General features: G+C 43.8%; 1 protein-coding gene across 3 annotated transcripts in view; it reads left to right on the top strand.

Annotated features, from left to right (window-relative positions):
* dlgap2a (discs, large (Drosophila) homolog-associated protein 2a) overlaps positions 1–21,375 on the top strand; it is a 1,100,531-nt gene that overhangs the window by 53,080 nt on the left and 1,026,076 nt on the right. For 2 of the 3 annotated variants that reach the window (XM_072498634.1, XM_072498633.1), the window contains exon 2: positions 4,261–4,484. The exons of the other annotated variant lie outside the window; for it this stretch is intronic. In XM_072498634.1, the coding sequence (XP_072354735.1) occupies positions 4,382–4,484 (103 nt within the window). In that variant the 5' untranslated portion in view covers positions 4,261–4,381. The remainder of the gene's footprint in view (positions 1–4,260; positions 4,485–21,375) is intronic. 3 annotated transcript variants of the gene reach the window in all.

Here is a 21,375-nt window from a genome sequence, read left to right as displayed (position 1 = left end):
AAGAGGAAACATCCTTTCCACATCCACCTCGACAAAATCGTTCAAGATCTTATATACTCCAATTAAGTTGCCCTCACTCATCAAAACATCTGTGGAAAAAGCCCAGTCTGTCCAACCCTTCTTCATAAGATAGCCTCTCATTCTAGGTATCAGTCTAGTACACCTCATCTGAATCGCCTCCAAAGCATTCACGTCTTCCTTCAATAAGGAGGCCAAAACCGCACACATTATTTGAGATGCTCGCACAACTAACAAGGCCAATTTCTCATGAGCCATAGTCTTAAGTTGTGAAGCTAGAGACAGACAATGAAATGAAAATCGCTTATTGTCACAAGTAGGTTTCAAATGAAGTTACTGTGAAGTTCAAATGAAGCCCTTAGTCGCCATATTCCGGCGCCTGTTCAGGGAGGCTGGTATGGGAATTGCACCGTGCTGCTGGCCTGCCTTGGCCTGCTTTCAAAGCCAGCGATTTAGCCCTGTGCTAAACCAGCCCCTAAGGGAGTTAAAGTGATCTTTAGAATAAAATCAAGAGCAGAGCTCTGTCCTGGAAGTGTTAGGTAGCACAGACAGGCAGCAGCTACAGTTGCTCCTGTTATGGGTGTCCACATAATTAAAGATGGGGTGAAGGCCTCACAGACAAAAAGCCCCTCCCCACCTCCCCTTCCAGTCCATGGATGACCCCAGAGCTGGAACGCTTCAGCCCCCCCTGACCAAACCCACCCCATCCCCACCCCCGCAAAGGGTCCCCTCACCAGCACAGCGCACTTGGCCAGCAGCTCCAGTGCCCTCGAGCTGCATACCAGAAAACAGAAATGACTGCTCACCTCTTCACTTCCCCTCAGCAGCTATTGCCCCAACTTCACGTTTTTAAAAAGGAGTAGTAAATGACGCCCTCCTGACTTCTCACTGGGGAGCCAGTTAATTCCCAGGAGGTTGTTGCATTCAACATCAATCTTGTTAATGAGATGCAAATGAATGCAAATGAGGATTAATGATATGCTCGTCATATCTGGGAGAGACCTGGTACTTGCCATCGGGATCGGGCTAGTTTGATAGCAAACTGATTCACGCCCAGCATTAATCTTGATTTTGGCTTTCCTGCTTTTTAACTGCCACGCCCAAATATGCACCAGCACATCGCGGTGGTTAAATCGCGCCCAGAAGCAATATATTGGTTCATTAATCCATCATTTCCTTATTATATACTATTAGCTCCCCATTCTCAGAGGACCAACACTGTAGAAACTCTTGCTATCCATTTTTCCATTCCTAGCCCCCAAGCCAAGGTCAAAGCCCTTTCTTTTTACGGCTTCCTCCATACCAGGCAAATCCTCCCACGAGCCGCAAGATTGAGACTGGGCTGAAAATGGTCCATAAGTGGCCTAACGAAGGGCTGCATTTGGGGCAACTGCGGGTATTCTGTCCGAGGCTTTGTCCGTCTGAGCATAAACTTGCTCCGAGGTCAGGGAGGGCGGGAACTTGGAGGGAATCTTGTTCTTTCAATATTCACACTTCGCCCCCCCCCCCCACCCCCCACAAGGCCCCCCCGACCTAAAAACTTATGTAATAACATTGGTCATTATCAGCAGTCATCATCAGCAAAGGGAACAACACCTTGGGCTGGATTCTCCATCAGCAGGATCCTCCGCTACGCTGGCAGCTCACTCACGCTCGCAGATTTCCCAATGGTGTGGGGGTGCGCCGCACCAGAAAACGGATGCTGCGGGATGGAGAATCCCGTCCCTTGTTTTCCCCATTTTCCCCTTTTTTCTATAGATGCGTCCTCAGCAAGGCCTCAAATCTAAATTGTCAATTTAATAATTGTCCCCTTTTCTGCTTTCCATCGTGAGCTGAAGCACAATCTTTGTTCCAACTTTTTAGCCTCTATCCCAACACGGTGAGAAATTTCTATTTCCGAGTTATGAAAGCAAAGTTAAGATATAAATATAACCACATGTTTTTAGGGTGGATAAGGTGTCAATAATGTCTTGCAGATGATCTTGGAAATAAATCCTTAAATACTCCAGTCGAAGCTGTATGTACTGAATGTCTGGACAATTTAATTAGAAGACTACTCTATTTAGTTCAGTCAAAGCAAAGCTGATTGTCCCACAATTCAGAATCCTGTCTGCTGTAATTATTTGCGACACAACAACAACTACTCCAAAACGCAAATCATGAATGAAGTCTTGTTGCTGTTGAAGGTGCACCTTTGAAATCCTGTATGATTAACATAACAGAAACATGTGCTTTACTGCTATTAGGGAAATGCTATTGCCACTGAAATGTGAAATCTGGAATCTAGCACTTATCCAGGAAACTGCATAATTTATGTCTTTACCTTGTGTAAATACCAACATTTTCATATTTTATTAAATTTCTGACAAAGAAAATGGCCGGAATTCTCCGGTTGTCAGGATACTCTTTTCCCGATGACGGCGCGCCCCCGCCAGCAGCTTTCAATGGGAAATCCCATTGACTACCAACGAACAGCGCTCCACCGAGAAATATGCAGCTGGTGGACTGGAGAATCCCGCCCAAGGTGAAATGGCCCAATCATAGACATTTGGATCAGGATAAACAGTGGGAACAAAACTACTGTTTCTGATTTATATACTGACACTGTCATGATATTTTGTTATTTTTATTTTGGTGCAATGGGACGAAACTTTACAACCTCAATTTTGTAATGTGTATTCATTTTATCATGATTGTATGGAAATATTGTAAAGCACTACTTGGTGATTTTAACGCTAACAAGCAAGCTCCAATGCAATCAATTTGGTCAATTAATAGTGGTGTCACTGAGACTCTACAAGATAATAACATTTGTCATTTGTGGTGATGGCAGCACAGCGGCTCAGTGGTTAGTACTGCTGCCTCACAGCGCCAGGGACACGGATTCAATTCTGACCTTGGGTAACTGTGGAGTTTGCATGTTCTCCCCGTGTCTGTGTCGGTTTCCTCCGGTTGCTCTCGTTTCCTCCCACAGTCCAAAGATGTGCAGGTTAGGTGGATTGGCCATACTTAATTGCCAAAGGTGTCCAAAGGTTAGGTGAGGTTACGGTGATAAGGTGGTGGAGGAGGCCTGGGTACGGTGCTTTTTAATAAGGTCAGTGCAGACTCGATGGCCTAATTGCCTCCTTCTGCACTGTAGGGATTCTATGAACTCTGTGAACTATAATTATGCTGCCTACTATTGAGCCTCAAACTATATCAGTTACAAAAGTTACAGCTTTACTTGAAATAGTCAGAGTGTTATCATAAACTTGCCAAATGCAATGAGTAAATGGCAGGATGGTATCTAATGATCTTTTCTGAGTGTAAGTTATGTGCTATTGAAGGCTACTACTTGCAGCAATGAAGCTCATCAGGAAGACATTGAAACTTTTTTACTGAGTCAATGAACAGTGTCCATTGCCAAAGCAAAGACACGCAAAGGCTCAAGTTGACCAAGGAATTAAATGTTACACTGGAATAATTTGAAATGTTTTTAACAAGTTGAATAATTTCATCACCAAGTACACGAACAATGTATAAATGTGAGTCTATGTTAGAAAGAAATGTAATGGTTTTATTTCCACCTACTATTAAAAATGCGCTGGCTGTACTGTGATCCAATCAGTGAAGTTAGACTATTCTTTCCTCAGTATTTGGCTTTGAAGGATGAATGATTATATATGAGAGCATGTGCAGCAAATGGGCATGAGGTTGGAGTTGCTGTACTTTGGTAAGACTTAAACCTTAAGGTAGACTTAAGTTGTTATTTGTTGTTGATACATACCTTAACTAATAAGGTCTTCACATCATAAAACACAAGTGAAAAAAGCAAGCTCCATTTTAAGATGACAGTTTTAATTTTTGTTCAAACTCCAGCCACACCTAGATTATGTGTTTCAAAATTGGGCAAATGGAAACCTGACATTATTGTAATCACAGATTCAGAGCGATTAAGTGATTAATTTTGCATGTTTATATCTAATGATCAATATGTTTTCTGCTGTGTTGGACGATCTGATCTAAAACAAAGGAACTTTGCAATTGAATTATAGCCAACAGAAAGCTTATCGAAAGGGGAGAACAAAATAACAAGAGATTTGTAAATTAGAGTAATTTGTGTCTTTCGTTAGAATGTAATTTTAAATCTTGGTGCGAAGCCTTCCTCACATGGGTGAGTGCTGGGAAACCTTACATTGGTTCTGATTTTGAGGCCATGAAGGGAGATCGCTGAGATTTTAAATGTACTTTGTGTGACTACAGGAAGAATGGAAAGACAATTGGCTACTGATGCTGTGGTAGAGTGCCTTCTCAAAGGGGATTCGAAGAAATTCCAGAAAAAAGTCAATCATCTAAAGGATCCAGAGGCGCAGCTATCCCGTTCATGTTGACCAAGCTGTTGGTGAAGATGCAATCTGTGATCAGTTGGCAGAATATTGTAAAACTACTTAAGGGTGTTCCAAAGAACAAGTACAAAGAAAATTCATGTGAGTCCAGCAGTGATTGGTTTTGTGATCTATCTAGCAGCCATGTAACAATGATTGACACTCATGACTTTCTTTCTGTCTTTCTACTGCTAAAGGTCAAGAAGGAATGGCCAAGTAATCATTTTTATTTATTTTTTAAATTAGTTTATTATACTCAGCCACATGAGGGACATTGGGTGAGGTGGATCACTTCTCTATTTTCGACATTAAAACCGAATGCAAAGTAAAACTTCATTTGCGTTGTTCCAAATAAGTATTACGTCTCTATCTACCACCAGATCAGCCGCATTTAATTCGCTACCAGTCCTCAGAAGAACATTTCCACTACAGCATCGTGAATATTTTAATTTTCCAAACCACCACTTTTGTGTTTTTCCCTGCCTTACTGCAGCAATGTTGTGCACATTTATTGGTACACCCACTGAGAACTATGTTACAATTGCCCCAAACCCCTTCTATCTGGATCCAGACAGTCAGCTCTGAGTTTGAGGCTACCATGTCTGGGTTGGATTTTAATTCATGCTCTGTTCTGATATTTGATTGCACCATTTGGGAAGAAAAACATTTTTTAAAGAAGATAAGCAATGTTACGAGATGTGTTCAAGCAATGGAGGTTTTATTTGCACGAGATGTTATGACAGTCAGCCAGCGTGTTAAACAGCTGGCCCTCTGTGCCCAATGGCTGTTGAGCACTTGCTTTTAAAAAAATACACTTTGTAATATTTATTTTAACAGTACCAAAAATTGTGAAGTCTCCAGTATTCCTGACAAATAAATTAGTACTCACAGGAATTTGTGATGGAGGAAAAATCCAGAAATCCCCCAATTCACTGAAACCTGCTAACAGTCCACAATGAATATAATAAATGCGACAATGTTTTCTCACTGTTTTCTAACCTTCTGTTTTGAAGGCGGCGACATACTTTCAGGGCACATTTCAATCTGCATGGCAGATTCTTAAAGTTTACTATCCAACTGTTGAAGGAACGTTCAAATCTGATTTTTATACTATATTGTGCATTTGTCAGCTAGTGTCGTTAGGTCATGATCAGGGCCCTAAACTCTGACTCATATTTCCACCGCATACTCCAGGAGCTCTGAGGTGAATTATTGTACTTGCCACTGTGATGACTGGGATTAGAACACGGAGCCCAGAGCAAGAAATTCAACCTCGGACCTTTCTGATTCTTTGGAGTCAATATTAACTATTCCAAGGGCGGCACAGTAAATAGCACTGCTGCCTCACGGCGCCGAGGACCCGGGTTCAATCCCGGCCCTGGGTCACTATCCCTGTGGAGTTTGCACATTCTCCCTGTGTCTGTGTTGGTCCCACCCACCACAACCCATAAAGATGTGCAGGGTAGGTGGATTGGCCAAGCTAAATTGCCCCTTAATTGGAAAAAAAAAGGAATTGGATACTCTAAATTTATATTTTTAAATATTAACTATCCCACGAGAGGCGGGAGAAGGTCTGGAGGGCAGAAGGGAAGAATCCTAGATCCATGATCGAATCTGAATAATATTTGCACCATTGAGTTGCAAGGTCTGTCCTGCTCTTGCATTATAATGTTTGTGCGGCTGCCACAGCATAATTGAGCACCTGATTTCATGCTTGGGAAACCCAGCAGCATAATGGAAATGGAGGCTGTCAGATCAAGCGAGTGAATATTTGTTATAGTGCTGCTTATGAGAAGGATAACTTCTGGCCTCTCAAGTAAACATTCTGCTGATCTGGGCCTGTCTGTGTGGAGTTTGCATGGTCTCCCTGTGTCTGCGTGGGTTTCCTCCCACCGTCCAAAGATGTGCAGGATAGGTGGATTGGCCATGCTAAAATTGCCCATTAGTGTACAAAGGCTAGGTGTGGGGGGGGGGGGGGCTCAGCCTAGGTGAGGTGCTCTTCCATTCAGAGGGTCAGTGCAGACTCAATGGGCCGAATGGGCTCTTTTTGCACTTTAAGATCCTATGAAAAGGCCCTTCGGCCCATCATGTCCACACTGATCAAAAACAACCACCTAAGTGTTTCGATCCCACTTTCCAATGGGAAATACAATACAATACAAAAGTGATAATGAGATCTTGCTATTAAATTCAGCAGGAAATCCATGTCCTCAGGATTCCTGGGTGCTCTAAACACCTCCCCCGCACTGCAAACCTGGTCCCACTTCCTCTCTGCAAATAGTAGGGGTCAAAACCTTTGTTTAAGTCCACAAAGGAAGGAATGAAAGGCTAGCTAGGATGCCATGGAAAATCTTCTTCAAAAATGTGCCATCAGTTCTTTCATGTCCACCTAAGATGGTGCCTCGGTTTAACATTTCATTCAAAATATGGCACCTCCTACAGTGTAGCAGTCTGTCTAGATATTGCTGTTGTCTCTTAAGTTGGAAATAATAACAGATAGAAGCATGTGCTACCATTGGGCCATGGTTGACAAATGCTCTGATCACAAGTGTATCACAGTTAAGACATGGGATTGGAGGTGGTGGGTTCTTCTGGTCCTGCTGTTGACAATGGGGTTTCACATTGAACGCATCCCATGTGGCCAGGAAACCTGTGGTGGGGGTATGCTGTCAGTGGAACCATAAGATCCCGTCGGCATGAACAGCCAGAAAAGCCCGGCCAAGGAGAAATTTCTTCACCCAGAGAGTGTGAGCCTGTGGAATTTGCTACCGGTTGAGGCCAAAACATTGCATGTTTTCAAGAAGGAGTTAGGTATGTTTCTGGGACTAAAGGGATCAAAGCATCCGGGGGAAAGCGGGAGCAGGTTACTGAGTTGGATGATCAAAATGAATGACGGAGCAGGCACGAAGGGCCAAATAGCTTATTCCTGCTCCTATTTTCTATGTTTAGCACTGATTTTAGTGGAAAATCTCTCGCATGCAAAACTGATATATGTACTCTGGACATATTTACTTAACAAGCCATTCGCTGCTGCACTTTGAAGACTTTCTCTTTCACAATAGTTTGGCATGATGGCATGATTTAACTGAAAGGGTATGTCTTGGCAAAGTTTCTAAGTTTAGGTCCAGCAGTTACGAGCAGTACTTTGACTTCATTGGAGATTATTGACTTGCACAATGAGATGCTCCTGCTCCCCATCCAGAACATAATTAAATTATGTTTCATTTGGCTGTGACTTTTCCTGTTGGAGCTGTTCATTATCCGTTGAATTTTCTTCTTATTGACTTGGGCAGTTAATTCCATTGGTCACACTGATGGCTATGATAGTTTCCTTCTCCATACAGTTTTTCTGGGTTTTCCTTGGTGTTGACATCTGTGTTTTGTCCCAGCAATCACCAAGAACAAAGTTCAAAACACTCACTGATTATACCACTTTACGGATAAAGTACACATATGTACACATACACATATGTATCACATGCCCAGCAATATTGCTCATTTTAAATTTCTGAAACAAAAATAAAATTAGTCGGTCTGAACTCCAATCAGCCGTATAGAGCTTATGATTGACGCATTAGTGTTTTTTTTTTATTTGGTTGATCCCATGAAGCTTTGTATCAGTGGGCTGATAGTTAGTTCGTTAGATACTATACCCTAACCATTTTATTGTCACATGAAGGCACTGAGCAATAGTTTTTGATCCATTCAATTCAAGGCACCTGGAGTAAATGTCCTCTGTTTATGACTAGGACATGTTTCTCCAAATCTCTGTCATGGCGATATAACCCAAATTCTTCTGTGTGAGTTCTCGCTTGTATTTTGGTTGTCATTCCTGATGCCATTACTATTATCTCCCTTTTACCTCTTGGATCCTCTTATGCTCTTCCTCCCTTCCGATGGCACAGTCCTACCATCTGTCGTGTCAGTGCTGGCTCTCTGCAAAGGCAACTTACCTGGTTCAACCACCCCCATGCCTTTTCCACATAATCCTGCAGATAATCATCCAATTTATTCAAAGGCATCAATTGCATCTGCCTCCACCAGACTCTCAGGCAATTAACCTCCGATCTTAACAAATCATTGTGCAAAAGAGCTTTTCCACATGCTGTTTTGCCAATCACCTTAAATCAGTGTCCTTTGGTTGGAGATACTTCCACCAACTATCTACTCTGTCTGGTCTCTCAGGATTTTGAACAACTCTGTCAAGTCTCTTTGGACTTTCTCTTCTTCAAGTAGAACAGCCGCAACTTCTTCAGTCTATTCGCTTCGCTGAAGTTCCTCATCCATGGGACCATTCTCATGATTGTTAGAGTATAACCAAGGCTTGAATCTTTAGGTCCAGTGTATGGAGTGGTACAAATTGAATAGACCTTTCATGGAGCTGGTATAGCCAAATATCCTCTTTTTGCATTGTATAGTTCTGTATTTTTACAGTAACACAGAAAATCTACGGCTTCGAAGGAAGTCATTTGATCCATTGTGTATGTGCTGGTTGGAAAAGAGATGTTCAACCTAGTTTCCCGCCCTTGGTTCGTAACCCTGTAGAACACTGCATTTCAAGTGCACAGTCAAGTGCATTTAAATCAAATTCAGGTTTTTGCCTCTACCGCCTGTTCAAAACCCCACAACCCTCTAGCTGAAAACACTTTCCTTCACCTTCCCTCTGAATCTTGTGTCAGTTACTTTGAACCTTTGCTTCTGGGTTATTGACCTCTCTGTCAATGGACATATATCCTTCTTAGAGACTTTGGCCGGAATTCTCTGGCCACTGGGATTCTCTTTTCACGCTGGCAACATACCCCTGCCCGTGGGTTTTCCAGCGGCATGGAGCGGTTTTAATGGGGAATCCCATTGACAAGCGACGGGAAGATGGAATCCTGCGAGCAGCGAATGGCACACCGCCGAGTAACTGAACGGATAATCCCGCCCTTTATCTCGGCCCTTCTTAATTTTAGACATCTAAGTCAAATTTCGCCTCAGCCCCGTCTGTCCAAAGAACAAGTGTTTTATATGCCTCAGCCAAGGAAGCACAGTAGCCAGTTTCCTTCTTTTAACTATTTTATTGACCAGTCCTGTAACCTTAGGGATCTATGGACATAAGCTCCAAGGCCTTCCTATGCCTCTGCACTACTCCGTATTCCACTATTTATTATATTTCTCTTGCCTTGTTTTCTATCCTCAAAAATATTACCTCCCCCCTCAATCACTGATTAATTATTTTTCAATTTTGTACCCGCCCTACTCATGATGCATTCTGACTCTGCTGCTTACTCCGGTTTTTTGGGGGAAAAATTCTCCTCAAGTCATTTACAATTAGACTTTCAAAGTTAGGTTCCTAGTACAAAACCCAGTACCTTGCCTCAATTTACGTTCAGTATAGAGGTGGGATCCCATTTCATCCTTAAAAACTAGCTCTCTTAATCTCTCTGTCCTTGCAAACTGCTATCTCATCTCCAAACTCTTTGTTGTCATCTCCCAAAATGATGCCCAACCTTCTGCAATTCTTTGTTTGAAACTCTCTTACCAGGTTTCCACACAGAGGACTGAAACAGCCAAATAACATCCACAGTTGATTTCATCTAAGATCATCGGAACAGGATTACGTTGTTCAATCCATTGAGCCTGTTCTGCATTTAATTAGCTCATAGCTTGCTTTTGTTCTGTAAACCTTAATATCCTCTCCAGGTAATAATCTATTAAGCTCAGTTTTAAAATTTTCAATTGACCTAACCTCAGCAGCCTTTTCAGAGAGAAGGCTCCAGACTGTCACGATACCAATGGTCCGCCTCTGCTACAGAGCTTAGTGGTTCTTTCTTTATTTGGTTTCACTCCTATTTTCTTCTCAGCAGTGCACTGTAATCCAAAGTTGCCAAAGTATTCAACCTGTCCCCATTCTTGCTTAATCTTCAAACATAATGGGTGGGATTCTCTGATCCTGAGGCTAAGTGTTGACGCCGTCGTAAACGCCGTCGCGTTTCCCGACGGCATCAACATAGCCTCAGGAGCAGCGATTCTGACCCCTACAGTAGGCCAGCATGGCATTGGAGCGACCCACGCCGCTCCAGCTGCCGATTCCGGCGTCAGATGGGTGCTGCGGGTCTGCGCATGCGCAGTGGGAACGGCACGATTTCCACGCATGCGCAGTATCCCTACTTCGCACCGGCCCCGACGCAACGTGGCGTAGGGCTGCAGGAGCCGGTGCAGAACAAAAGAGGTCCCCAGCCCGAGAGGATGGCCCGCCGATCAGTGGGCCCCGATTGCGGGCCAGACCACAGCGGAAGCCCCCCCCCCCGGGTTCGGATCCCCCCCTTCCCCCCCCCACCAGGCCACCCCCGATTCCATTCACACCGAGGTCCTGCCGGGTATAACCAGGTTAGAACGGCGCCGGCGGGACTCGGGTTTTTTTGTACAACTGCTCGGCCCATCCCGGGCGGAGAATTGCCGGGGGGCCCCGTAGAGCACCCCCCCGACCGGCACCGCACCGGCACCGATGGTGTCAATTCTCCGTTCTCCGGAGAATTGCGTCCCGTCGGTGTAGCGCGATTCACCTCGATTCCAGCGATTCTCCGGCCCGGCCCTGGAGTGAGAGAATCCCGCCCAATTTTCCTCTGTTCCTATTGGGGATAGTGTTGAAAAAGGCATTGAAGTGGACGATCAGCCATGATTGTATTGAATGGCAGAGCAGGCTCGAAGGACTGAATGGCTTATTCCTGCTCCTATGTGCAAAATGGTCTGCAGACAGTTAGGATTATGCTGACAACACTGAGGTCCATCTCACCACCATCTCTCTTCTTCCTCTTTTTTGTCTGCTTGTCTGACATCTAGCCCTGCTTGATTTTAAATTTACTCCAATTAAATGGAAAGTATAGAGTAATTCCCTTCAGCCCTGCACAAACTCCATGTCCTTGCCATTGATTCCATTCCACTCCTCAGACTGTCTCAGGCGCAACCACACCAGGGGTACATACACCAACAGTGCTGTCAGGGATAGGGTTCCAGCATTTTGATTCCACAGGAGTGGAAAATATATGGCGGGGATTTATGGCCCTTCCCATTGGTGGGATCTTCTGGCCCTATGCTGGGTTCCCTGGTGTTGGGGGAAAACACCATAGGCATCAGTGGGACCGGAAGATCCTACCGGCGGCCAATGGTGAGCAACTAAAACCCTCAACCATGTCCTTGCCACCTCCAGAGCAGCGCGCCACATCCTCTTCTCTCTATAAACTAATTTGTAAGCTCACCTAAAGTCCTGATGCCATATCCTATTTGGCACCAAGTCCCACTCTTCCATTTCACCATTCCTAGCTGACCTATATTGGCACACAGTCACCCAGTATTTTAAATGTCAAATTCTCATCCTTCTGCCTAAATCCCTTCTTGGCTTTGCTTCTTCCGATTTTCGTAACACTACAAACTCCTTTTACCCGAATTAACTGTTCCACCCCCTCCCCCCTATCTTGTCCTCTGTCATCCAAGTCTCATCTCCTTGATTTCCTCTGTAATCTCCTCCACATGCCCAGCTTCCTCACTCTATTTAAATCCACCTCTTTGCCCAAGCAATTAGCCACACCCCTTTCTGGATTTGTGTGCTTCTCTGCAAAGCACCATGGGTTTTTTGTTAACATATTAACACATTGTACAAATTGGTAGTTGTTGCAGTTGTTCACAGACCAGAATCCCTACAGTGCGGAAGAAGGCCATGCAGCCCGTTGAATCTGCACCAACCCTCTGAAAGAGCACCCTACCCATGTCCACTCCCCCATCCACCCCAACCCTATTGGCACGGTAGCACAGTGGTTAGCATTGTTGCTTCACAGCTCCAGGGACCCAGATTCCATTCCCGGTTTGGGTCACTGTCTGTGCGGAGTCTGCACATTTCCCCATGTCTGCGTGGGTTTCCTCCGGGTGCTCCGGTTTCCTTCCACATTCCAAAGATGTGCGGGTTAGGTGGATTGGTCATGCTTAAATTGCCCTTAGTGTCCAAAAAAAAAAGGTTAGGTGGGGTTACTGGGTTACGAGGATAGGGTGGAGGTGTGGGCTTAAGTAGGGTGCCCTTTCCAAGGGCCGGTGCAAACGGATGGGCCGAATGGCCGCATCCTGCACTGTAAATCCTATGATTCCATGCCTTTAACCTAACCTGCACATTCCTGGATACTAAGGGGCAATTTAGCATGGTCAATCTACCTAGCCCGCACATCTTTGGAATGTGGGAGGAAAACCAAGCAGACACTGGGAGAACATACAAACTCCACACAGTCACCCAAACTCCACACAGTCACCCAAGGTAGGAATTAAACCTGGGTCCTTGCCACTGTGAGTCAGCACTGTGCCACCATGCTGCGCATATTATTCTTGATAGTACAATTTACAATTTATGTCTGTAAGAGTGTGTATGTATGCTTTATCTTTTGTCTCTATCTCCTTGTAGATTCTTTTATTTTCAGATTATTTTTGCAATCAATCTTCCAAACATGCTGATGATATATGCTGATGATATATTCAATCTTCGAAAAAGCATAGAGAGTAGAGGAGTACAAGATAAAAGAGAATAAGAAGGAATATAAAAGATTAGGAGATAGCCGAAAACTCAATTAAGTAATCAAACAGAAACTATGAAATTAAATGATCAAGGAGTATAAAACAAAATAGTAAAAGATATTATTGGCACATCATTAAAAAAGGAAGGCAGTGATGAGTATAGGATCATTAAGGGATAAACTGTATAATACCGCAGGTAATGGTATAGAGATGGCAGAAATATGAAACAATCATTTTGCTTAAGTGTTTACCAGGAAGATAGAACAGGTCGACGTGACATTGAATGTTGAGATGAACATTGTGATAAGTGCATTTTTAATTTGGAAAAAAGAAAGTATTGACTAAACCAATCAAACTCAGAGGATAAAGTCCCTGGTTCAAATGGAATACTTCCTTGCATTTTAAAATATTCTAGGCAAGTTACAGCATAGGTATTGCTGCACATTTTAATAATTCTTGAGAAAAATGTGCAGGGCCGGAGGACTGGTGAACAGCTAATGCAATTCCTATATTTGAGAGGAGGCACAGAACATGCTCAGGGATTCTTTTTTTAAATTTAGACTATCCAATTATTTTTTTTCACATGCTCAGGGAATTATAGGCCAATCAGCCTAACATTCGTGAGAAGAAAAATAATGGAATCCTTATGAAAGGAGAGAATAGAAGAACATCTGGAAATGAGAAATATAATGAAAAGTCAGCATGAATTTCAAAAGGGATACTCTTGCTTGACTAACCTTATTAAATCTTTTGAGGAGGTGACAGAGTGAGCATACAATGGCAATGTGGTAAATCTTATTCATCTGAATATTCAAAGGCACATAATAGACTAATGAATACAGCCGCAGCAAATGGAGCCAGTAGACAAGTGGCAGAATGGATGGCTAGGTGGTCAAGACAGAAAGCAGTGAGTGTGAGTAAAGGGTAGTTCTCCAGAGTGGCAGAAGGTAGGAAGTGATATTCCACAGGAATAAGTGCAGGGACCACTGCTGTTCACAATTTACATTAATGATTTGGACCTTTGAGTCAAAACCACAATTTCCAATTTTGTGAATGACACCAAATGGGGGAGGGCATGGGGCGAATAGTCATACTGAGGAGGATTTCAAGAAATTATAGGGAGACATCAATAAACTTGCAGAATGAGCAAATAATTGACAAATAAAGTTCAACACAGATAAATGTGAAGTAGTACATTTTGATCGGCGGGATAGGGAGGTCACTTAATACTTGGAACGTGCAAGTCAAGGTGGAGTAGTAGAACAACGGGACAGAGGTCAAATACACACAAAATGTTGTGTCATACAAAGCTAGCCAGGCGCTGTCTGTTTTTGTGGAGGGAGAGAATTGAAATGTAGGGAAGTTATGCTAACCTGTATTGAGCTTTGGTTAATCCACACTTGAAATACTGGGTGTAGTTCTGGCCATCATATGATAATAATAATAAAGAAATACTGGGGAGGGTGCAGAGCAGGCATACTAAGATGATACCAGAGATGCTTGGGGTGTACATATTAGGAAAGGATCCACAGGCTGAGTCTCTTCTCTCTTGACAGAAGAAGGCTGAGAGGTGCTGTTATAAAGTGTTACTATTGTGCATCTTCTTAAATAAATCCATTGCTGATAGCATCAATATGTGCTGTGTCATCATTAGATGTTGTTGGCTTCACCTGTGTATATTCGTATTTAGCTGTCCTTAGTTCTAATCCTATTGTGTTACTGTTATTTTGATGTTCAGCTAGCTGCTCCCTTTTTTGGCTCCATACTGTATTTTGAACTTTGTTAATTTTCTATATTAAGGAAGATTAACTTTTTTTTATTGACTACCATTTTGTGGTCAAGTTAGCACATGTGCCCGAACAGCTGCCTTTGAAATTAGGAAAATGTTGATGGAGGGTATACAGAGAGGACGCAGATCTGACAAAACAGGTACCGGAATGTGGCGGCTTGGGGCTTTTCACAGTAACTTCATTGCAGTGTTAATGTAAGCCTGCTTCTGACACTTATACAGATTATTATTATTATACACTGGAGTGCACTTGTTGGCCTATTTCTGTGCCATATATCCCATGAGAGCTCAGTAAAAATGGATGTTCACACTTGTTATTTAAGAATAAATTATATTTGAAAACCCATACACTGAAAAGTTTGTGAATAACAATGTAATGATGTCCGTATGAAAGTACTGAAATGTCTGCTTAAAATAAATTATTTCTAAATATTTCTGGTGTTACCATGGTATTGTGTCTACAGGTGCATTGTTATCCTGCCGGCTACATTTTTGAATAAGCATTGCAGTTGAATGCCTTATCAGCAATCAGAGATTTTCCATTTAATTTCAGGAGATTCAGATATATCCAACTCCTACTTTGTGAGGCAGGTGAATGTCAATATCTCTTTTTCGTTCAGCTCATGTGAACAATTGGTGGACATTGGTGATGCTTAGTATTGTATGTGCTGAATCAATTCATCAGCAGCTTCAGCTGGAAAATTGGCACACTTTTTCTTTGCTCCCCATACAAGAATTCAAAATGTGTGCGAATTTTCCACAAGTGTAATTTTAATTCTATGCCAGGAAAATAAGCTTCATGCCTTGTGTTACCTCATCAAACTCCAAGTGCCTCTAATCCTACCTCTCCATGTGAATTTTCATTTGGTCCATCCCCATTTAACTCAGCCCTTTGCCTCCTTCGATACACCCAGTTCCAATCCCGGTATCCCTGTGTTAAATTGTTCTTTGTGTTTCCTATTCTCTTTACAGCCTACTATGTATGTATCCAATTCCCCTAATTGGCCCAGTATTTCATTATCATTTTTCAGAAACCTAGAAGGAGGAGCAGCAGTCATAGTGCGGGACTGAAAAGTGTAATGGAGGGGACTGATCAAGGAGCAGTGATTTTGGCTGACGCCAGACTTTGGATTTATTTCAACACTAGGAGTGTTTAGTATCGTGGAAACAGCCAATGACAGTAGCAATACAATGAGTATCAATTTAAACACAGTCAGAAGATAGAGTGATGAGTAAGCATGTAGGTTGGTGTCTTGGACAAAAATGGAATGGGCCAGTGACAAATTTAATAAAATAAATAAACGTTGCTACAGAGAGGGAGAGGTTAGAAAAGCTTTACCCGGGGTGGCATGTGGCGCAGTGGATAGCACTGGAACTCGGCGCTGAGGACCCGGGTTCGAATCCCGGCCCTGGGTCACTGTCTGTGTGGAGTTTGCACATTCTCCCCATGTCTGCATGGGTTTCACCCCCACAATCCAAAGATGTGCAGGTTAGATCGATTGGCCACGCTAAATTGCCCCTTAATTGGGGAAAAAAAAATTGGGTGTTCTAAATATTAAAAAAAGCTTTACCCATCCGTTGGTCACCTCAAAAGTGTGGCTATTGTATCTCCAATCCCAACCAGCTCATATGCGTACCATGTAGGAGAGAAAGGCAAATCCAAAAATTATATTGGAATTTAGAGCTGTCTAGCTCAGCTTAAAATTGGTTGGATTATCTTGAAATGTGGTACCGTAATGGAAACAGAATAAAACGAGAATGATAGGAAAAGAGAATTGGAGTGAAAAGGAAGTCAGGGAAACCGTACAGAGCACAGGGTTTCCCTTACATCATAGAACCCCGACAGTGCAGGAGGAGGCCCATCAACTCAACACCGACCCTCCAAAAGAGCACCCCACCTAGTCCCACTCCCCCGCAGTATCCCCATAACCCCAACTAACCTGCAGATCTTTGGATTTTCTGGTGAAACCATGGAAGGAAACCAGAACACCTGGAGGAAACCCACGCAGACAATGGGGGAATGGGTAAAATCCACACAGGCAGTCACTTCTTCCATCGGGCAGGAGATACAGAAGTCTCAGAACACGCACGAACAGACTCAAAAACAGCTTCTTCCCCACTGTCACCAGACCCTCTTATGGACTGACCTTATTAACACTACACCCTGTATGCTTCATCCGATGCCAGTGCTTATGTAGTTACATTGTATATCTTGTGTTGCCCTATTATGTATTTTCTTTTATTCCCTTTTCTTCCCATGTACTTAATGATCTGTTGAGCTGCTCTCAGAAAAATACTTTTCACTGTACCTCGGTACACGTGACAATAAACAAATCCAACCCAAGGCTGGAATTGAATTTGGGTCCCTGGCGCTGTGAGGCAGCAGTGAAAAATATTTATGGAGAAATTTTGTTGAATCTCCCCTGCCTCATAACTTGACTGTTGAATATTAGTGTTTATTCCAGCATCACGGGGTTTCAACTGTTTTCTGAGAAGGAAATGGCATCTAGGAATCTCTTATACATGCTACAATTCACAGTCTTTCCTTGTGGTCTTTCTATTTCTTTTTTTTAATATAAATTTAGATTACCCAATTATTTTTTTCCAATTAAGGGGCAATTTAGTGTGGCCAGTCCACCTACTCTGCACATTTTTGGGTTGTGGGGGCGAAACCCACGCAGACATGGGGAGAATGTGCAAACTCCAGACGGACAGTGACCCAGAGCCAGGATCGAACCCGGGACCTGAGCACCGTGAGGCAGCTGTGCTAACCATTAGGCAACCGTGCAGCCCTCGTTCTTTCTATTTCTATGCACACTTACATTTTAAAGAATGAGAACAATATTCAGTAGTCAGTAGGCTGCACTCCTTCATGGGTCAGAAGATCATGAATTGAAGCTTTCCTGCGTACCTCAGCAGATAGTCACGGGGTATTATTGTTTTTGAAGCAGCAGCCAGATTTATAACAATGTAACTATCGAGTGGGCCATGATTATACATAGAAACATAGAAAATAGAAGCAGGAGGAAGCCATTCGGCCCATCGAGTCTGCACCGGCCTATGGAAAGATCACCCTATCTAAGCCCACACATCCACACTATCCCCATAACCCAGTAACCACATCTAACCTTTTTGGACACGAAGGGCAATTTAGCATAGCCAATCCACCTAACCTGCACATCTTTGGATTGTGGGAGGAAACCGGATCACCGGGAGGAATCCCACGCAGACATGGGGAGAATGTGCAGACTCCGCTCCACCATTCATTATGATCATGGCTGATCATCACGTTTAATAACCTGATCCCGCCTTCTCCCCATATCACTTGATCCCTTTAGCCCCAAGAGCTATACCTAATTCCATCTTGAAATTACAGAACCTTTTGGCCTCAACTACTTTCTGTGGCAGTGAATTCCATAGATTCACCACTCTCTGTGTTAAAAAATTTCTCTTCATCTCAGTCCTAAAAGGTTTACCCATTATCCTCAAACGATGACTCATGTTTTGGACTCCCTCACCATCGGGAACATTCTTTCTGAATCTACCCCGTCTAATCCTGTTAGAATTGTGTAAGTTTCTATGAAATTCCCTCTCACTCTGCTAAACTCCAATGAATATAATCCTAACCGACTAAGTCTCTCCTCATATGACAGTCCTGCCATCCCAGGAAACAGCCTGGTAAACCTTGAGCGGAATTCTCTGAAAATGGGGCTATGTCCCCACGCCCGCGAGAAAACGGGCTTTTTCTAGAAAGTCCAGAGTGATTCTCCATTTTGAAGGGGGCGTGCAGTCCCTGGAGTAGTCCACGCAGCTTTGGCTGCCAATATAGAGCCCTGCACTTCCGGCCGCGGGTCCGCGCATGCGCGCGGCAGCCCAGCCGGCCCCGACAATATAGACCCCCTCCAGATCGCGCGCACTCGCCGATCGGTGGCCCCTGATTGGAACCCTGGCCGTCCTGGAGCCTCCCCCCCTCCCCCCTCCCGGTGACGGACCCCCCCCCCCCCCACCAGGGCCGCCGCGGACTATGTCCGCAGCCGCCACTCTGAGTGTCCGCCGGGTGGAACCATGAGAGAACCACGCCGACGGGAACTCGGCCAGCTGCTGCCTGAGAATCGCTGTGAAGGCCTCTTTCAGTGGCCCCCGAACAGCACCGCTTTGACCGCGAGCGTGCGACTGGCAGCGATTCTCCGCCCCCGCGTCGGGCGCGATTTTGGCGCGGAGGCTCGCGGATTCCCACCCCTTTGCTGCACTCCCTCCATAGCAAGAACATCCTTCCTCAGATAAGGTCACCAAAACTGCACACAATATTCCAGGTATAGCCTCACCAATGCCCTGTACAAGTGTAGTAAAGCATCTCTACTCTTATACCCAAATCCTCTCACTATGAAGGCCAACAAAACTATTTGCCTTCTTTACGGCCTGCTGTACCTACACGCTTACTTTTAGTGACGGTTGCACGAGGACACCAAGGTCTCGCTGAGTTTCCACCTCTCTCACTTTACGACCATTCAAATAATAATTTGTCTTCCTATTTTTGCTATCGAAGTGGATAATCTCACATTTATCCACATTATGCTGCATCTGCCCACTCACTCAACCTGTCCAAATCCCGCTGAAGCATCTCTGCATTCTCCTCATAGCTCACCCTCCCACCCACCTTTGTATCAGCTGCAAATTTGGTGATAATACATTTAATTCCCTCATCGAAATCATTAATGTATAATGTGAATAATTGGGGTCCTAGCTCCCTGCGTTTGCCACTAGTCACTGTCTACCAATCAGAAAAAGACCCATTTAATCCAACTTTTTGCTTCCTGCTTGTTTACCAGTTTTCTATCCAATCTCAAGACACTACCTGTAATCCCATGCACTTTAACTTTACATATGAATCTGCTGTGTGAAACCTGGGTGAAAGCCTTTTGAAAGTCGAGATAGAACATATCTGCCAGATCTCCCTGGTCAAATGAAAATGAAAAATGAAAAAGAAAATCGCTTATTGTCACAAGTAGGCTTCAAATGAAGTTACTGTGAAAAGCACCTAGTGGCCACATCCCGGCGCCTGTTCGGGGATGCTGGTACGGGAAATCTACTGGTTGCATCTTCAAGAATTCTAGTAGATTTGTCAAGCATGATTTTCCTTTCATAAATCCTTGCTGGCTTTGCCTGATTACACCACTGCGTTCCAAATGCTGTGCTATGAAATCCTTACAACACCAGGTTAAAGTCCAACAGGTTTGTTTCGAATAACTAGCTTTCGGAGCGCAGCTCCTTCCTCAGCTTTGCTCCGCAAGCTAGTGATTCGAAACAAACCTGTTGGACTTTAACCTGGCGTTGTAAGACTTCTTATTGTGCTCACCCCAGTCCAACGTCAGCATCTCCACATCATTAAATCCTTGATAATGGACTTCAGCAACTTCCCTACTTCCGACGTTAGGCTGACTGGTTTATAAATTCCCTGTTTACTCTTTACCTCCCTTTTTGAATAGCGTGGTTACAATGTAGGAACCATTCCAGAGTCCAAAGAATTTTGGAAAATGTCCATCAATGGATCTATTATTTCTAGGGCCACTTGCTTAAGTATTCTGGGATGAAGATTATCAGACCCTGGAGATTTGTCCGCCATCAATCCCATTAATTTGCCAAAAAACATTTCTTTACTGATACTAATTTCCTTCAGCTCCTCACTTAAACTTGTGTTTCTCAGAACTTCTGGTACATTATTCATGTCTTCCTTTGCGGAGACAGAAGCAAAGTACGAATTTAGTTCCTCAGCCATTTTTGTTCCCTGTTATGAATTCCCCGTTTCTTATTGGAAGGGGACTACATTCGTTTCTATCAATCTTTTTCTATTTACACACCTATAGTTCAGACAACCATCCCGTATACACTCCAGAAATTCCTCCTCTATTATACTGTGACTAATTTGAGTCACCCAATCTATATGCATATTAAAGCCACCCAGAAGCAGAGATGTTCCTTAGGCCATAAGACATAGGAGCAGCATTAGGCCTCTCGGCCCATCGAGTCTGCTCCGCCATTCAATCATGGCTGATATTTTTCTCATCCCCATTCTCCTGCCTTCTCCCCATAACCCCAATCCCCTTATTAATCAAGAACCTATCCATCTTTGTCTTAAAAACACTCAGTGATTTGACCTCCACAGCCTTCTGCGGCAAATAGTTCCACAGATTCACCACCCTCTGGCTGAAGAAATTCCTCCTCATTTCTGTTCTAAAGGATCATCCTTTTAGTCTGAGATTGTGTCCTCTGCTGCTAGTTTTTCCTACAAGTGGAAACATCCTTTCCACGTCACTCTATCCTGGCCTCGCAGTATCCTGTAAGTTTCAATAAGATCCCCCTCATCCTTCTAAACTCCAACGAGTACAGACGCGGAGTCCTCAACCGTTCTGCATATGACATGCTCTTAATTCCAGGGCTCATTCTTGTGAACCTCCTCTGGACCCTTTCCAAGGCCAGCACATCCTTCCTTAGATACGGGGCCCAAAACTACTCACAGTACTCCAAATGGGGTCTGACCAGAGCCTTAACCAGAAGGACATCCCTGCTCTTGTATTCTAGCCCTCGCGACATGAATGCTAACATTGCATTTGCCTTCCTAACTGTCGACTGAACCTGCACCTTAACCATGAGAGAATCCTGAACAAG

The sequence above is a fragment of the Scyliorhinus torazame genome, chromosome 4, assembly GCF_047496885.1.
Source record: "Scyliorhinus torazame isolate Kashiwa2021f chromosome 4, sScyTor2.1, whole genome shotgun sequence".
Lineage (NCBI taxonomy): Eukaryota > Metazoa > Chordata > Chondrichthyes > Carcharhiniformes > Scyliorhinidae > Scyliorhinus > Scyliorhinus torazame.
The sequence above is the reverse complement of the archived record's forward strand: the minus strand, read 5'-3'. Positions and strand labels throughout refer to the sequence as shown.